General features: G+C 48.5%; 1 protein-coding gene across 1 annotated transcript in view; it reads right to left on the reverse strand.

The window, feature by feature from the left end:
- Positions 1-18,537, reverse strand: part of ABCA4 (ATP binding cassette subfamily A member 4) — a 163,929-nt gene that overhangs the window by 96,157 nt on the left and 49,235 nt on the right. Inside the window, exons 8-11 of the mRNA XM_075539832.1 lie at positions 17,261-17,501; positions 16,139-16,278; positions 15,408-15,524; positions 14,555-14,752 (exon numbers count right to left, since the gene is read on the reverse strand). Of these exons, the coding sequence (XP_075395947.1) occupies positions 14,555-14,752; positions 15,408-15,524; positions 16,139-16,278; positions 17,261-17,501 (696 nt within the window). The remainder of the gene's footprint in view (positions 1-14,554; positions 14,753-15,407; positions 15,525-16,138; positions 16,279-17,260; positions 17,502-18,537) is intronic.

An 18,537-nucleotide genomic window follows, 5' to 3' on the forward strand; every position in this document is an offset into this window, starting at 1 on the left:
CATAGGCCTTCTGTTGGGGGACTACTCTGGGGACTTTCACCTGAGCCAGCTGCCAAGGAGTGGTGCGCAGGGTCCGCTGTACTTGGGATGCGGACAGAGGCAAGAAGAGGCAGCACAAGGGAGACGCGTTGAGTACATAGAAACAGGCAGCATGTGTTCTGTTTGGCGTAGGGTTGAATCAATTGATTTAACAGCAGCTGACAACAACAACAAACGATAAAGCAACGCACTCTTCCTGTCCGGCTCCTTTCATTTAGCCTACTGATTTTGAGGTGCGGCCCTGTTGCTCACCTGTCAGCAGGTCATCCTGTCTTATGTCTAAGATCCCATCATATGCATGTCTGGCACCTGCTGACGGAGGGGCTGTTCACAATATTGGGTTTTAGAACACTTGGGTACTTGGCTGTTCTTAGGAATTGAATAGGCATGTTTAAGTTTAAAATAAATAAGATGCTTTCTTGTGAATTGGGAAAAAACACACCTTTAGGTTTCCTTTGGGAACCTTTACATTGTACAGTGCCCTCCGCTACAGATATGAGTAACAGAATCCTCTCAGAGCAGTGCACTGAGAACCCTACACGCCGAGAGCTGATTATTCGCATGACTGCTGGTGTGAACCTGAAAGAAAGCTTTCAAATAAGGTGACCAGACGTCCCACTTTTGGCAGGACAGTCCTGATTTTTAACAATTTTTCCTGCGTCCTGCAGCATTTTTTAAAAGTCCCGATTTTTGGAAAGAATGCACGGTTTTCGGCTGCCATGTGGCTATTTCGCCAGGATATGAGTTTTATCAATGGTGTCCCTCTGGTGTCCCGCTTTACTAATGTTAAAATCTGGTCAGCTTATTTTAAAATGAAGAACAAAATCCTGTTTTCAGTTCAAATGTCTTCTCCCCCGTTCCCTTTGGCTGAGGCACGGTTGCTGCCTACTAACTCACAGAGTCCCAGGGCAGTGGACAGAAGGAGTCTCAGAGGTCTTGTGGTCTGATGGCCTCGCTTCACTGGTGAAGAAACTGGAATCACAGGGGCAAGGGGCCTTGCCCAAGGTCAGTGTCAGCAGCCTAGCAGCAGAAATAGAATCTGCACAAGTGGAAGGCTGGGCCTGCTTCCCACACAGCAAGCACTTTCTCTAAGTAAGCCACACCCCACCCCCAAAATTAAAGCAACAACCACACAGACCCATGGCCATTGAGTTTTTAGACTGACCGTAACCCTCTAGAGCAGTGGTTCTCAACCTTCCTAATGCCGTGACCCTTTAATACCGTTCCTCATGTGGTGGTGAGCCCCTCCCCCATCCAACCATAAGATTATTTTCGTTGCCACTTCATCACTGTCATTTTGCTACTGTTATGAATCGAGTGACCTCTTTGAAAGGGTTGCTTGACCCCCAGGTTGTGAATCGTTGCTCTGCAGGGTTCCCAGGGCTGGACATCTTTTGGGAGACAGCCTGGTCTTGCTCCCAGAGGAGCTGGTTGGAGTTTGAATAGCTGACCTGGTGACTAGTAGCTCAAAATGTATGGGACAACATCCCCAAGGTTCTTTAAACCACAAAATAGGGCACAACAGTCCCGAACAAAAAAAGTTTCTGGCCTGGAGCAGCAGTGTCTAGTACAACTTTCTGTAATGACGGAAAGGTTCTAGATCTGCTCTGACCAGTATTGTACCCAATAGGCACACGCAGCTAGTGAGCCCTTGAAATGTGACAAGGGAGGCGCTGAATGGATCTTTATGAACCACTAGAGGCTAAAGAGTGACGTGTGCAGCCAGTCATTTTATCAGACGGAGTTCTCTGAGATCAGGGTCCGTGTTCGTGGTGGCTTCTGACAGGGGCTCAGTAAGTGTTTACTGAGTCAAAGTCATCTGGACTTGAAGTCCTGGGCGTTGTGAGAAGAATGCCTTCGTGAGTTTCCAGCAGAATCCTTTGGAATGCAGGCACTAACCTAGTCGGAGAAATCAGTGCAAACGAACAATAATAATATTGTTAATAATAATATTCACGTGTCCATGACGTGACTTTTGGAGCTCGCTCGCTCGGGCCCTTGGAACACCCTTGTGTTCACGGGAACACTGGCCTGGAATAAGCAGCTGGCGCTTTCAGGGCGTGGTCGACGCCTGTGATGATGTGGCCTCCATCCTGGCTTGTGTAACCTGGCAGCTGTGCACAGTCCTGTTTCCTGCTGTACCCCCTAGATTGGTACCCTGATGCTTCCTGGGAAAACAAACAACAACACAAATGGCAAACCCTCCCGTTGTGCCCTGAGTCATCTGGCCCATTTAACCAGCAGGTTCGTCTTCTCTGTCTTGGGAAGTGGCGCACGGTAGGGTTGACGAGTCAACCATACCTGAAATGCCACCCGGCATGGCTCTTGCACTACCCTGTGACCTCTGTGACCTGCTTCATCGGTCCGTTTTAGAGGTCACAGGAAACCGTGTTTGTGAGGGGCTCACCCAATGCCTCACTGCCAAAGCGAAAGCTGACGCTTCTGGAGAGCTTACGCTGTATCCCCAAAAGGTCGACGGACTTTACTCCTAGTAACTCATTCAATCCTCATCAAGCCATGTGCACAGTGAGGTGAAGAAACTTAAGTTCTTCAGCTACAACCCAAGTCGTCTGACTGCAGACTCCATGTTTTTAACCACTGCTGTATCCTATCAAACAAACAAACCAAACCCACTGCCAAAGAGCTACTTCGCACTCACAGTGATCCTGTCGGACAGAGTAGACGGCTCCCTAGGGCTTCTGAGACTGGACATCTTTACAGGAGCAGAGAGGCTCCCCTGGAGCTGGGGCTGGGTTCCAACTGCTGACCTTGCAGTTAGCAGCCCAATGTCTAACTCACAACACCCCCCGAGTGCCTTTATTGGGCGCTAGCCTATCTCTTAAACAACAAAGACTCCGTAAAACCATTATTCTTGCTGTTTTCATAAAACATTTTGAAAGCCACCAGAATTTAGCGATTTTTAAGCCCCTGTCAGGTTACTTTCATTCAGGACAATATTTCCCAGTGGAAGAAGGCAGTTATTTTCATTGGAAGCATACCATGTCCTCATCTGATTCACAGCACCTCGTTTCATCGAAACAATGCGATGGCCCAAAGCCAAAGGCCTACATCCGACCTGGTCCTTTCTTGCTGGTCTTCCTTGTTCCAGAGGGGAAAGTCAGACAAGCTCTCGCTGGAGAAAGGTCTTACAAAGCTAATTTAGACTGTCATTCTATATGAGTCAAAAGTCCACCTCTGAGGTCCGAAGTAGGCTGGATCCTTGAGTTCTCATGGCCTCAGTCCCTCCCAGGGCTCATTCTGCTCCTGCCGGTTTAGCTCTCGCACGAGAGCCGTGCCAGTGTGAATGTGTGCGTTTGGGAGATGTCGCTTTTCCTTGCTATGTACCTTGGCTGTAACTCATGGTGATCTATGTGTCACCGAGGAACCATCGGGCCCTCTCCAAGATGCGGGGTGTGTTTGCAGCTGCTGTGTCGAGCTGTCTTGGTGGAAGCCTCTCCATGCTGCCGGTCTTCTATGGCGTCCTGCCCCAGTGCTTGGTTTTCCTGAGGACGTGTCCAAAGTGAGTTCAAGTCTCGTTAGCCTTGGTTCCGGGAAAACGCTGAGCGCATTTCTTCTAAGACTGACTTGCTTGTTCTCTTGGCTGTCCACAGTCCAGTCAATATTCTTGGCCAACACCAGAGTTAGAAGGCACCGATTTTTCTTCTGCTTTCCTTTCTCACCATCGATTTTTGGATGCATATGAGGGACTGAAAGGGGCTGGCTTGGACCACACCCACCTCCGTCATCAAAGCAGCATCTCTGCTTTATATTGGCGGCAGATTTGCCCAGTGCAGTGCATCATTCAATGTCTTGACTGCTGCTTCTAAGGACTCTGTTAAGCCAAGTAGAATGAGATCATTGAAAACTTCAGAATACGTTTCTCACCAGTTACCACGAGGTGGTTGGTTCCGTTGTGAGGATGTTGGTTTCATTATGTTCAGGTGAAGGCGGTACTCTTTGACCTTCATCGGTCAATGTTTTAAATGGTGTTCATTTCCAGTAAGCGGACGTTGTAGCAGCTGCATGTTGTAGGCTGTTAATGAGTCCTCCTTAATCCCAATGTCACCTTCTTCCTCATATGATCCGGCTTGTCAGATTGCTTACGCTGCATACAGATTGACTAAGTGGGGTGAAATATACCCCCTCACATGCCTTTCCCTTGTTCCGTTTGAGCAAATGCCTCCTTGATCTGTGTACAAGCGTGGCATGATCACAAGGCAGTGTCCTGGAATTCTCCTTCTTTGCAATGTTATCCATAACCTGTCATGACCCACAGAGTCTTTGTGTAGTCAGTAAAATGCAATGCAATGCAATACAATACAATGTTCTGCTTCAGGCAGATAAAGATAATTAAACTCTCAGCAGAATTCCTAGGTTTTGACATAGTTGATCCCGTCTGGTTTGCCTGTAAGTTCAACTGTGAGTTAGTAACGTCTATAGAGGCTCTAGAGCAGTGGTTCTCAACCTTTCCAGTGCCACAACCCTTTAATAGAGTTCTTCGTGTTGCAGTGACACCCCCCCCCCCGCAGCCAACCATAAGTAGCAACCATAAGTTGCTACTTCATCTCTGTAATTTTGCTACTGTTCTGAATTGGGTGACTCCTGTGAAAAGGTCGTTCAACTACCAAAGGGGTCACGACACACAGGTTGAGAACCACTACTTTATAGCGTTTCTCTAGACAGGTTTTCAGTATCTGGAGAAAGCAAGCCTGTCCCGGATGGTCGGGAAGAATGTCATAGACGAGCCCTGCCAGTGGAAGGGGAACCACAGAGAGCCATCCCTGCTATTGGGAAAGGAGCTCCAAGGCACTTTCAATGAATAGAAGACAAAGTCAATGAAGAAAAGGCCCAGAGGCAGCTTGGGAGCAAATGTTGCAGCTGGAGTCGAGAATCTCAATGAACCTCCATAAGCAGCCCGTGACAGTACAGCAGGAAAGGGTCTCCTCACCCCCTTCAGTCTCCCTCTGCTTTGCCAGACCAGGAAGCAGAACAAACACCAGCTGAGTGAACCCACACCAGCCCTATGCTCCTCATGAGTGGTCTTGCCGACACCAGGAAGCAGAGTGCACCCTGGCGGAAGAGGGCAGCGCTGTCTCCCGGGCAGGCAGCTGGGTTCCCAGACCGCTTGAGAATGCAGTCCTTTGTTCACACAGCTAAATCCAACAGCACGTTGGGAGGAGAGGCTGCAGTAGCAGCAGGCTGCCTTCTTCCACTGTGCCTCTTCCACTCTAATTCCAACACATCAAGTCAGAAAGAGGTCAATGCAACGATCTGCTAGGTGGGAACGTGGCCCAGTGGAGGCAACAGAAGAAAGAAAATTTCTCTTTTTGCGTAAACTTGCTCATCAAAGGCGCCCGGGACCTTGTACTTGTGGCGTAGCACGAGCAGCACGTTTTAACTGCCACGCTAAGGATGAGTCCAGGGTGAGGCCTTCAGATGGAGGTGGCACTGCAACCTTGGAGACATTGGCTCCCTGGTCCTGCCTCTCACCTCCGGATGAGAACAAAGAGGCTGGGGTAGGGCTGTGGGGCTGGAGAGGCCCTGCTGGTTTTCATGTAGACACCTGGGGTTCTTTTTTGAGAAGTGCTCTTGGTTGTGGGCAAACATCCCAGAACGAATTTCCTGGCAGCTCCAAATGATAAGCCTCAAGAGTCATTTCCCAGGCCATGGAAAAAGCCCCCAGGTAAAATCGCCTTTGGGCTATTTGAGTTGGTTGAGGTGGTGAGACAGGGCCCAAAGGCAACGCAGTACATTTGATCTTACACCCTGGGCTCCATGAACAGCCATCTGAAACCCTCCGCCACAGAGGGTGAGGACACACCAGGACCAGGAAACAAAGGACAGGAAATGGCACAGCGGCTACAAGAAAACGTCCTTTCTGTCTCTAATATAAAGAGATGAATTATTATAATGAAACAAATGTCGGGGCGAAGCCCCCACACTTCTTGCTCTCTAGGTGGGTCCCAGAGGAAATATGATATAACACGGTTAGCCACTGGAAAGGGCGCGAGCTCTCAATCTTTGTTTTTGCTTGTTTGTTTAGGCTTTAAAGTGTTTCACAGTCCATGGACCCAGGCATTGTCGAATAAGCATAGATTCTGGTTGCAAACACCCAATTCAGTCGCACTGGATGGAGAACAGCATTGGATTTGCAGTTCAACTTATCATCCTCATTTTTCAGACCCTGAAAAGTTCCCTCGTCTACCAGACGAAGCACAAAAGGTCTTCACCATCGGGCCATTGAGAGTGTTAGTGCCATTTCTGAACACCACCATGCCCCTCGTGCCGTCCCCTGGTGCTCCACCCCTCCCTCTAGTCTACACAGACTCCCTCCTGCTGCTGAACGTACGTCGCTCTTCCTTCTGCCTGAAACGGCCTTTCTGTCTTGTCGAGTTGGCGAGTGCTTTACAGCCTAGCACAAATGCTCACCACAGTTACAGTCTGGCACTCTGGGTGTCTACATCACTGCCCTTTCTCTAGGGTAAGATCAAGAGGATGAAGAAGACATTGATGCACACTCGATGGTAGTGGGAGTCAGATGAGCTAACCGAGACCAAGTGCTACCGTGAAAGGAGTCTGCGCCTGGAAGAAGCCTGTAGACTCAGGAGCTGAGTCCTGCGGGAGGGATGCAAGTGTCCACCAGGCATTTGAGGGCACGGTTCATTCAGCCGGTACCAGGTGGGAGGCCAAGGGCATTCCATTAACTTCCACTTAACATGGACTAGAGGTTTGACATAAACGGGTAGGTGCTAGACTACTAACTGAAAGGTGGGCAGGTGAAGTCCACCCAGAAGCAGCTCAGGTGAAGATCTGGCAAGCTACTTCTAGAAGATCACAGACATTGGGAAGCCTATAGAGCACAGCTCTTTCCTGATACAAACCGAGTCACTATGAGTCAGAAGCAACCCAATGGAAATTGGTTTGGTTAGTAATCCCTGGCTGATGTAAACGGTTAACACACTCAGCTACTAACCCAAAGGCTGGCAGAGGCGGTCTGCCCAGAGGAGCCTGGGAAGAAAGGCCTGGAGATCTACTTCTGAAAGAAGTGGATTGAAGACTTTAATGGAGTACGATTCCCATGAAGTCTCCATGAGCTGGAACTGGCAGAAGCTTGGGTGGGTGGGCCATGACAAGACAGGGCATTTAGGAAGATTTTACTGGAGGCAGCATGTGAGAGCTAAACCAACATGTCAAGAGCCTAGAGGGAAAGACAGACAGAAAAATAGATGGATGGATGTCACTGAGCCAGCTTCATTCAGTGTGACCTTATGCACCACATAATGACACCTTGCCTGTCCTGCATCATTCTCCTGATGGCTGGCATGTTCAAGGCCCCCATCTTTGTGCCAAAACACACCAGAAACCAACAGAAGAAAGCAATGGGGCCAGGCATCTACAAATACCTATGTATCTGACTCTAAAACGCAATACCTGCCTAGTAGCTCTATCTTCTTACCCCTATTTTATCTTCGTGTCTAGAAAAGAGCATATGGTTCCGGAAGACATTCCAGTTGGGGGTAGTGGCAGGGGCCCAGGAGTATGCAAAGCACGTATGAGAAATATATATATATATATATATATATATATATATAACTAATTTATATATAATATATATAACACATCCACAACATAATCACCATGCAGCTAGTTAAGAGCTATGCACACTTATCAATGACATCGATAGCAGAGGGAAAAAGCAGTTAATAAAGGCACTTTTTTTTCAAAACTTAGACAAAGGTAATGTGACTGGCTAAAGTATAATTTTATGCCTTTCTCAGAGATATTTTCATATAAAATTCGGCTTACTTCAGCTTCCTCATAAGTGAAATTTAAGAGCTGTTATTCAAATACACGATGCCATTAAAACACACTGTGAAATCTAAATGGTATTTCATCAGTGCCAGGCCTAACTTTTCACTAAACAAACAAACCTAAGGGGAGAAGTGTGTTTGCTTTAACTAAAGGGTAAGCAGAGGGATAATTTATTAAGTTTTCTAATTGTGCCTTTCGCCAAAGGCAAACCAAAAAAAGTGACTAAAAGCACACAAAAATCATGAATATCCGTATCAATAGACCCCTGGTGGTGTGGAGACTAAAGCCCTCAACTATTAGCCAAAAGGTGGGGGCCCAAACCCACCAGCTACTGGGCACAGAACAGTATGACAGTTTGCCTCTGTACCCATTAAGGCCTTTGAAGCCCCCTGGGGGTGGTTAGTTCTACAAGGTCTCTGTGAATGTCTATGGCGGTGGCTTTTTGGGTCTGTTTTTACATGGGCATTTCCCTACATGCCCCCAGTGCATTCAGCTTGAAGAAAGGGGGTGATGGGAAGACCACTGAAAATTAGTCTCTATATACGTTAGGGATGTGAGGCTCCCAAGCTGTCAGGTCATTCCTTTTCTTAGTTTGCGGCCACCCTCTCACTAGGAGATTTCCTTTATTTACTTCTTCAGTTTCCCTTCCTCGTGGTGCATGACCTGAAGAAAGACAGAAGGTAGCAATGGGGGCCCAGGAGATTGCAGAAGCCCCTCAAGAAAATGCTGAGGACAAGAAAGTTCTGGAGCCACCGTTGTACCAGCACGTGACCCTGAGCCCTCCTTCTGGGCCTCCAGAAATGGCCTGACAATCCTGGTGATAAGACACATCACTAAGCACTTGACTGCTAATTGAAAGGCTGGTGGTTCAAATCCACTCCACCGCTCCACAGGAGGAAGACATGGTGACTTTTTTCCACAATGCCGGTAGCCAAGAAGTGCCTTCAGGAAAGTTCTTCCCTGTCAAACAGGGTGATGAAAGGCCTAAACCGACTAGATAGCACGCTGAAACAACAACAGCAATACGATACGTAGCTACAGTGTGCACAAAGTTTTGAATCTGAGGAGAAATGCGTTCGCCAGTGGGCCTGTGCTTATGGGTAGATATGTGTGCTGCTTAGAATGCCAGCCATTCAGTGAACATCTCCACTGGGAACCCCGCGTGTTTTCATGCTCACCACCATCCAAGATGCGTCTGCTTTCCGGGAGCTGGGCGGGAGGGGAAGTGGGCAGTGATTGCTTAAGGAATACTGAGCTTGTTTGGGATGATGGAAGGGAAATATTTGGAAATTGATAGCAGTGACGATTGCACCACATGGTGACTCATTAATGTCACTGAATTTTACATCTAAATATGGTAAGAAAGGCACATGTTTTGTTAAATATCTGTTAGCACCATAAAAGCATTTTATGTGTTTTTGTTTCACTTTTCGTTTTCTTTTTTGGGGCTAAGCAGGGAAGCTGGCATGGACATCCAGGCATTGTTGAAGAAGGGGTCAAACCCCTTCAGCACAAATCTTGCAAAAGGAGCCTCAGGGTGGCGCTAAACCAGCCCTTGAAGCGACAGACTTGCTTTCCCATCCTGGAGGGGCTCAGTCCCATCTGTGAAAGAGTCTCCCAGCGGACTCTGTCAGTTGTGTCAGAGTTGTTAGGCTCAGCTGCTCATCCACAGGCTGGAGACTAGAGCCACAGGCACTGCGGAAAAAAGGCCTGGCACTCAGCTCCCAAAGAATCAGCCACTGAAAATCCCATGGAGCAGAGTTTGAAACGTGTAGTTGGAGCTGACTTGGCAGCAACTGGTAGTGAAAGCAATCAACCAATGAAGGTCCTTAGGGTGGGGCGAGGGTTTCCAAGGTCCCTTCAGACTTCCCAAAATAGAAGAGCAAAGGTCGAGACCTTCAGAATGGATGGCCAGGGATTTGCTTCTCCCCTTTCTTCTTCCAGTTTGTTACTTCTCTGTCTCCTTCTCCATCCTGTCCTGCACCCCCAAGGGCAAGAAGATCAGAAACCACAACCTCATTATCTGTGGGGTTTTTGTTACCATCAGAATCCTGCTGACAATCCTTGGAGGAGGTCACTGACTTGTGGCCACCACTGCCTTTGCTTAGGGGCACTTTGCCCTGCTAATAGGATTGCTCGGCCCTTGCAAAGCAGTCTTGGTGGCTCCTCAGGATGTGATGAACTGGTCGGTCCTAGAGCTTCACAATCTCTAGATGGGTACCAGGGAGGTGACAGGGCCTGAGCAAGATGATGCCACCTTCTTTTCCATGAGAGTTTTTGCTTCTTTGTTTGTATTGCCTTCAACTTAAAATCTGTATCTCAAGCATGAGCACACGTGTGCTGAAATCCCCACGGCTGCAATGCAAGCCCTCATTTGCAATGATCCCAGCAGTTGAAGGCCTTTGCACAGTCAATAAAGCACAGATAAACACCTCTGTGGTACTCTCAGATCCGGGCATGCTGATGCCAGCAGGCATACCCTCTGTTCCACATTCTCTTCTGGATTCCGTTTGACTCTTGGCAGTTCCCTGTGGACACGCCACTACGACCGTGTTTAAATGACAGCCTGCAAATTTGACCTGTGCGTGACAGTCTGGTCATTTCCATATTCTGTTGGATCACGTTTCTTTGCAACGGACATGAAAATGGATCTCTTCCAGTCAGTTTGTCTTTCAGTTTTCTCAGCACAGACACGTGAGCACCTCTGGTGATGCCGGATATGTTGAGACCTTTCTGCTGGTATTCGGTCCATTCTTGGACCTCCCCCTCAGCGCCGTCTGGACTTCCTCCTTCAGTGTCATTGGCTCCTGATCCTCTGCGACCCCTTGGAATGGTTGTGTGTTGACCAGCTCTTCGGTAAAGCAACTCTCCTGTTGATGCTTCTGGAGCAGTTCACGATTGTGCCAGGAGAATCCTGACGTGTTCAACTCTTCCTTCAGTTCTTTCTGCTTGAGACGTGCCAAGCAGGGTTTCCCCTTTTCGTTTCCTAGCTCCAGGTCTGTGCACTTTCCATGGTGACTTCATTTGGTGCTTTGCAGCCAGCCTTTGAAATCTCCCATTCATTTCTTTTACTTTGTCATTTCTCCCCTTTGCTTTAGCTCCAGAATATCTTCTGACATTCAGTGTGCCCATTTGTGGTAGTTACATAATCCAGTGTCACTTTGAGACTGTTAAGAGTTGTGGCGGTTACATAATCTAGTGTCAACTTCAGACTGCCAAGAGTTGTGGTAGTTACATAATCTCTTGTCAATTTGCGAAGGGGTGGAGCCTAGCTTGTTAATCAGGTCACCGCTTGATGACCGCATTTGGAAGCACAGCGGAGATAAATAGCTCACAAGAGGCCACACACACTTTCTCTCTGCTTCGTCTTCCTGTTGACTAGCCAGATGTGCTAAGCTGATGGAGCCAGAGCCCTGGGGCTGGAGGAGCCACGTGGAGACCCACGCCAGTGCTGAGATGCTTCCACCACCACTGGGTCCACAAGACTTTCCACCCAATGACAGGTAATCGTTCTTCCTGCATTTGGTGTCGTTGCATGTGCTACGTGAGTCTGAAGAAGAATTTATAGACTGGGAACAGACATCTGGGCTAATCTCAGATTTATGGGCTTGATCTGGACTGGGGTGGGAGGTTTTCTTAATGTACAATTGCTCTTTGATATAAAGTTCTCTCTTACACACATATGATTGTCTCTGGATTTGTTTCTCTAGTCAACCCAGACTAACACATCGTTTCTCTCTTTCCTGTCATTGTAGCGACCTTTGGACTTTCACACACATGCTTGTCCTTGCGCACCGTGTCTAGTCTTAGTCCTTAGTCAGTTGAGTAGCACAAAGGAGTGCGACATGGTTTCAAATCTGGACAGGCGTGTGTCAGGGTTGTATCCTCTCACCAGGCTTCTTCACTCTGCTGGACTCTGTGAAGGAGACCAGGACCTCAGACCAGGGAAAGGCTCACAAACAACGTGTGATGTGCACATGACTCAACCTTGCTAGTTGAAAGTGAGGCGGACTCGACAGGTTAAGATCAAAGACTAATGGCAGCCTTCCTTGTGGATTCTACCTCAACCTAAAGAAAACAAAAATCCTCACACCGGGGCCAATGAGCATCATGATAAATGGCGCAAAGATTGAAGTTGTCAAGGATTTCATTGTACTGACATCCACTGTCAGTATCCATGGAAGCAGCAGTCAGAAATTCAAATAACGTATTGCATCGGGCAATTCTGCTGAAAAATAAAACCAAAATCTTAAAAATGTTACAAAGCAAAGCTATCCCTTCGAAGACGAAGGTGAGGCTGAGCCGAGTATTGGTACTTTTAATTGCCTTGTATGTCTGTGAAAGCTGAACCATGGCCTGGGGAGACCGCAGACTAAGGGGAGCGTGGATCGGAGTGGTGGTGAAGAATGTGGACTATGTCATGGGGTGCCAGAACAATACACACATTTGTGTTGGGAGAACTACAGTCAGGATGTCCCTGAGAAGCGAGGAGGGCGAGACTGTCTCATGGACTTCGGACATGTGATCAGGAGGGGCCAATCCCTGGAGAAAGACACCATGTTTGGTGAAGTAGAGGACCAGCAAAAGAGAGGAATGAATACTCCCCTTAACACTCCCAACTTAAAGATGAGGAAACTGAGATTTGAACTTAGGCAGTCTGACTCTCGAGACTGAATTCTCAGCCAAGTAAGCAGTGTGCGTACACAGAGGTCTGGGCAGAGCTGTACTCAACATTAGCTGTACAGAAAAGTGATCCTTCAAGGAAATAAGACTTCCTATGTGCATGATACATATTTCAAGTCAAGCAAAAGATAAGAATTATTCTTTATTACCCACGGGTAGTACTGTACAAAAATATGTATATATATGAACCACTGAACTTCATTCTGCAAAAATAAAGGATTAGATCACTCTCTCCCACCCACTTCCCCTCCCAGGGCTCAGTCAAGATGCATGAGGACAACTGGGTAGGTAATGCTGGCTAAGACTTGGAATGTGGAGCTTGCTGGGAGAGGTCCAGAGGCGAGGGGTGTCAATTCAGTAACTGTACCAGGGGAATTCAGGGCTCCCCACATCTAACCGGTCTGGATTCTCTCAGGGGTCGTTTAAGTCAGTCCAGTCTGGGTTGTTGCTCAGGATTCTGTTTTATAAAAACCCCAAGGTCATTCTTATTCCCTGACAAGTTGGGACTCATTTAGTGGTTCCTTGAGTTTTGCTGGGGGAGCATGGGCTGCCAGTTCCATGTCCCTGAAAGGGAGGGGCACACACTTGGGGAAATTCTGGTGGTGGGAGGGACAATAGGGAGCAGTCCTCCAGACCACCTGGGTCACAGGTGGCCAGACTGTTTCTCACTAGTCAGGGATCCCTTAGGACCCAGCAATCTGGCCAGGGCTAGGGGAGCTGGTTCCTAGGGGGTCTTCTGCTTAATTTCCTCTCTTGTAGCCGAGAATATCTTTCCCCTTCCAATGGTTCCAGATGGACTGGAGAGCAGGCCTGAGCCACTGGCAGGTATGGTAAGCCCTGAGGGTTATAGGTGAACAATTTGAAAATGGCTAAGCTGTGTTCCCTGATCCTAGTAATTCCAGTTCATCTGTTCAGCCAGAGACGCACACTTTGACAGTGAACTCCTGTCTGCCTTGGACAAGGCTCTGAGAGAGGTGGTAACAGAGGACCAGGAGCACATCCAGAATGGAATCAGTAGCTTCATCTATTGAAGCAGAAGAGAATGTTTGGGAGCTGAATCTCACAGGATAAATGAGAAGAAGTTCCCCAGATTGGGTGGACATACGCTTCTCTCTCTGGGATTCCTCTGGGGAAACACCCTCCATCTCACAGTCCTGCTCAGTCCATGACATTCAGATGCTGCTAACTCTGCTTCCCTTATTCCCGTAGCAGACAGGAAAGAGTTGAGGACAGACATTGACATTGCATATGGACTATGTGGGAAGCTAACACCTATCTGTTAGGTTATTGTACTGTCATAGCCTGTGTGTTGGTACAATGCCGGAAGCTACGCCAGTAGGGTCACCTAAGGTCGACAAATTTCAGTGGAAATTCCAGACGCAGACAGACTGGGATGCAAAGCCTGCAGATCTTCTTCTGAGAATCCGCCAATTGAAAGCTCATGACTCACAACAGAACGCTGGCTTAGATAGTGTTGGAAGATGAACCGCTGGTTGGAAGGTACTATACAATAATCTCAACTGTGCACTCAGGCATGAAGAGGGACAGACTGAGCAGAATACCATTCTGTCATACAGAAGATCGCCATGAATCAGAGCTGAATTTACCAAAATCAGCAACAAGATAGAAGCCAGGAGCAACGAAGCCCAAACCACCAAACTGTTTGCCATCAAGTTGATGTAAACGCACAGTGACCATGTGGAACCAAATAGAATGGTCCCATCGGGTGTCCAAGGCTGCACGTCTTTAAGAAAGCAGGCCATCACATGTTTCTGTAGCGGAAGCAGTTCCAACCTTTCAGTTCGAAGATAAGAAATGCAAAAGGACAAGGGTTTTAATGATGGATAATCTTAGAGTGAACAGGATTCATCTCTGTTTGGGGACTTTGGGGACCTGTATTCTGTAGTGGGGAAATTAGAGTTTAAATCCAAGACCACTTGATGAGGAAGGGGTCTCTGGGCCCACCCAGGAGGCCTTCTTCAGCCCCATTATGGTCCCTGTGTAACTGGCCACCCCTTACCTCCAGGTATTGATTCAGCAGGCGTAGGCTGCGATCTGTAATATTAAATATGTCCCTCCAGTTGACATTGGCCATGTTGTCAGCCCTGCTCTCTCGGGGGCCCTTGTCGAGGAAGCTCAACACAGCTTCAGCAGTGATGCCGTCTTCACTGAGTTGCTGATTCAAAAAATCTTTTACCGTTGGGTTATCCAGGGTGTCCTTGGGAGAAAGCAACACAGCTGCACATTTTACAAGAAAGCTTACAAGATCTTAGGCCAGTTCCCACTTTTAATGACTAGGGGTACAGATTCACAGGCCCCTACAAAGCTCGTAATTTTTCTTCCATGATAAGGTAGACCTATCCACATTTCATTTCCCCCTAATATATGAGTCTCTAATGGAAAGAAGATGTTCGTGTTGATGATGGATGGAAGCTTTCTTTCTCTTATGCATTTTCTTCTAAATGTCCCTGAAATGCAGGACAATCTCATCTCCTGCCTTTGGACCAGCCACCAGGCTCCACCGCCTTTGCAATTACGTACCTCGCATCCCGGAGGAGGGATGGGCCTCTGAGTAGGAGGCCCTCAAGGGAATTCATAAAAGAAATAAAGCTCCGGCAGCCATTGGTGCTTGTGGCACAGTTTCAAAATGCCACCCTGAGTTCCAGAAACATTGTACACCCAGAATCTGTGACTCTATTTGGTTGGTGGCAGCTCCTAGTGCCTTTGTACCTTACTTGTTACATCTTGTTTCTGTTTTTCAAATCTAAGTCCATCAACGATTGACCTTTTCCCAGGAAATGGAAATAAGTGGACTTTTCCTGCCCCCACTTCACCCCTCCTCACCCCAACTCATCCCTGAAGACCTTCCTTACTCTGATCAAGGTCATCTGTGTGCTCTCTTCAAAGAAGTACCAGATCTGGGGGGCTACTTCTCCCCAGGCCTTGACCAGCTTCCGAACACGCTCCAATTCTTCGAAAGTCGAGTTGGCCTAAAACGAGGCAGAGACACAGACAATGAGAGAGAGAAACTCCTCTCCGCTGGAGCTTTCCTTACTTCTGACACAAGTCTGAAATATTTGGGGAAGGTTTTTCATGGAGGCATTTTCATTTTCTTAGTCTACGGCTGTTTCCCAATGAGATCTGCTAGTTCCCAGACTCGCAGGTGGATCGCATCTAATTGCTCAGTATCTCCGAGGTACACGTAATATGACGATGGTATTGACTCTGAGCTTCATGAAAGCTGGATCCAGGTCCCTGTGACTCAATGCTCTGCCTCCCTCCCTTTGTCTAGTCTGCGCTGCCAGGCTTCAGAGCACCCTGAACCCTGCCGTCGAGGAAACAATTCGGACACGATGAAAGAAACCTTCGGTGCAAGCTGCAGTAGGGAAGGGAAGGCGAAGCCAGGGCCCTGAAGCCAAGCAATGACTACAAATGGGCAAGGAAACCCAAGACTCCACTTAGCAAAAGACAGGCTCGGGCGTGCTAGGGGGACGCATGCGGGCCTGCACACGCTTGCACATGCACACACGTGTGCACACGACACACACACACATTCTTTTAGGAGACTTTGTAGGTCTGAGGGCAAGACCCGCTGAAAGCTTACGTTCTTTAGGATCCTGCGAGCGGCTGGGGAATCAGGAGTGAAGAGGATTTTCCCCATCAGCAAAGGCTTTGCTGCTTTCCAGGCGATTTTAGTCAAAGGGTTTGACTCCAGCCTCTGGATGAATGCATTACAAAAGGATGCTGCCAGAAGACAAGGGGCAGAGTACAGCGATCGGAACCCCCTCCCCCAACTCCAACTGCTGCTGGCTAACCACCATCATTATTGTGGCTTAACCACATATCTCATTCAACTCGTGCTGGAGGATTTGAGGAATCACCTAAATTAATAGGCCGCACAGACTCTCCAGTAACAGCTTGTCATTAGGAAGTAGCAAAATGCCACAGTGCGTCTCCATAATGGCCTCATCAGAGAGACAAAGGACAGGGTTTGCTGGGGTTTATTTTTTCCCTCTGCTTCAGAAGAGGGAGGCTGGGAAGCCTGTGGGGAGATGACTGCCAGGACCAGAGGCCATTCTACATGAAAGGAACCGAGTGGTCAAACAGGGGTCCCCCCTCCTTGGAATCTGAGCTTCAGCCTCAGTAATTGTCCCTCCCACCCCCACCCTGCAATTAGCTGCTTAACCTCTTTGTGGCTTATGGCCTGGTTAGGGCCCAACCACCCTTAGCTGCGTCCTTGGCTGCCTCTTTTCAATTTTTAATCACCCAATTGCATTTCTTCCCCTGCACCACCCCCACCCACCCACAGGAGCCAAAACAAATAGTGAAAGTGGGAATGATGACTTTGCCATTCAGAAGGTAATTCAGTAGGACACACATAGATTTTCACTGCATTGTGTTTGTGAAAACACCCGCAGTCCTGTTTACTTGCCCGTGCCCTGCCAGCCGAGGTATGCCCCCATTTATCTTTCTTCTCTTCCTCCAGAATGATTGAACCCTCGTTCCTGTCCATCAGCGGGAAGTGGGCCCTCTGTTCCCTTCCCAACGGGCCTCAGTTATTTCCACGGTTCACGTCCACTAGCCTCTCGCAGCACCACCCACTTTCTACAGGGGGAGATGGACATTCTGGGAGGAGGACCCATGCCCTCCCTCCGGGGCTCAGTGCCACTCAACAAGATGGAGATCCCCCGAGAAGCCATCAAGGTCAACAATGTAGGACACGTACTTGTTCTTTGGTCATACGAGTAGACAGCATCTTTCCTTGTGGCATCGATGCCCAGGAAGGCCTTGTAGTTGTTGTCTTCATACCAGTTGAAGGAAAAGACGCGAGAGCCTCCTCCCTCCGGGTAGCCACACAGGAGGTCAGACAGGACGCCCATCAGCTGGGCAAAGGTCCCCGGGCCACCGGTCTGTATAAAGGGCCTGCTCACCCACAGCAAGTTTTGAACACTTGGCTGCAGGACAAACTAGGGAAAGACAAACATTTGGGATTATCTTCAGGAAAACTAGGTCCATCCTACCCAGTGGAGCCAAAGCTCCCAAGGGTGGGGAGACCTCCACACACATGTTTGACTTGTAGAGTTAAAAGGAAATATTCACAATATCAGCAGTCCTGAGCCCAGCTGTGAAAATAAGCCTATTACCATCTACTCAGGGACTTGGCAAAAACTAGGGCAAACCTTAAGGATAAAGAAAGAGCGAATCCCCAGAGCATTGTACTAGTCCCTGTCCTCTTCCGGCGGCTCCCTTGATGTAAGTTCCTTGGCAGACTCCAGAGACGTATTTCACTCTGAACCAGGGCTTGGGTCCTGCAGGCCCCCACGATGGGGGCGCTGGAAAGAAGGGGGCCGTAACACGGCGGTGGGATGCCTCCGTGCATGGACAAGGAGGGCAGAACACATGTCTCCGGCAAGGAGTGGAGAATTTAGCTTACTGTATTTTTATTTGTTTGATTTTTATCAAATGCACACACCTCCATCTCCCTGAAGTATGTGAGTATGCAGTTGGTGGGTTCTGTGTGTGTGTGTGTGTGTGTGTGTGTGTGTGTGTGTGTGTGTGTGTGTGTGTGTTAAAATGAAGTCTCCATTCTTAGCAAAAGCACTTCTTAAACGGAGAAGATGCCGGTGGTCACTTCCTTCCCACAGCGCTGCTCAGGGCAGTCTTCGGCTCTGGCCCCGAAGGCTCTATGACGCTGCGAACGAAGTTGAGGGCCCCACCGCTGTGAGTGTCTCAGCTCCCATAATGTCATTTGGCTGGGCCCTGGGAGGAAATATCAAAAGCCACAACAAGGCCACTTTTATCCCTTCCCCTTCTCCCCCTCCGGAACACAATTTAGCACTCAGGCTCAAGACTCAGGGATTTTTAAAAGCTGCAGGACTCAGTGAAGTGAGACTGAGAACAGGTCTCCTACGGCAACACGGCATGTCTCCCTGTCATCCACTCCTGGTCCACATGCCAGCACTTGCCCTCTGAAACTGATGAGCGAGACCCACTCGGGGAGTC

This window comes from Tenrec ecaudatus, chromosome 1 (genome assembly GCF_050624435.1).
Source record: "Tenrec ecaudatus isolate mTenEca1 chromosome 1, mTenEca1.hap1, whole genome shotgun sequence".
NCBI lineage: Eukaryota > Metazoa > Chordata > Mammalia > Afrosoricida > Tenrecidae > Tenrec > Tenrec ecaudatus.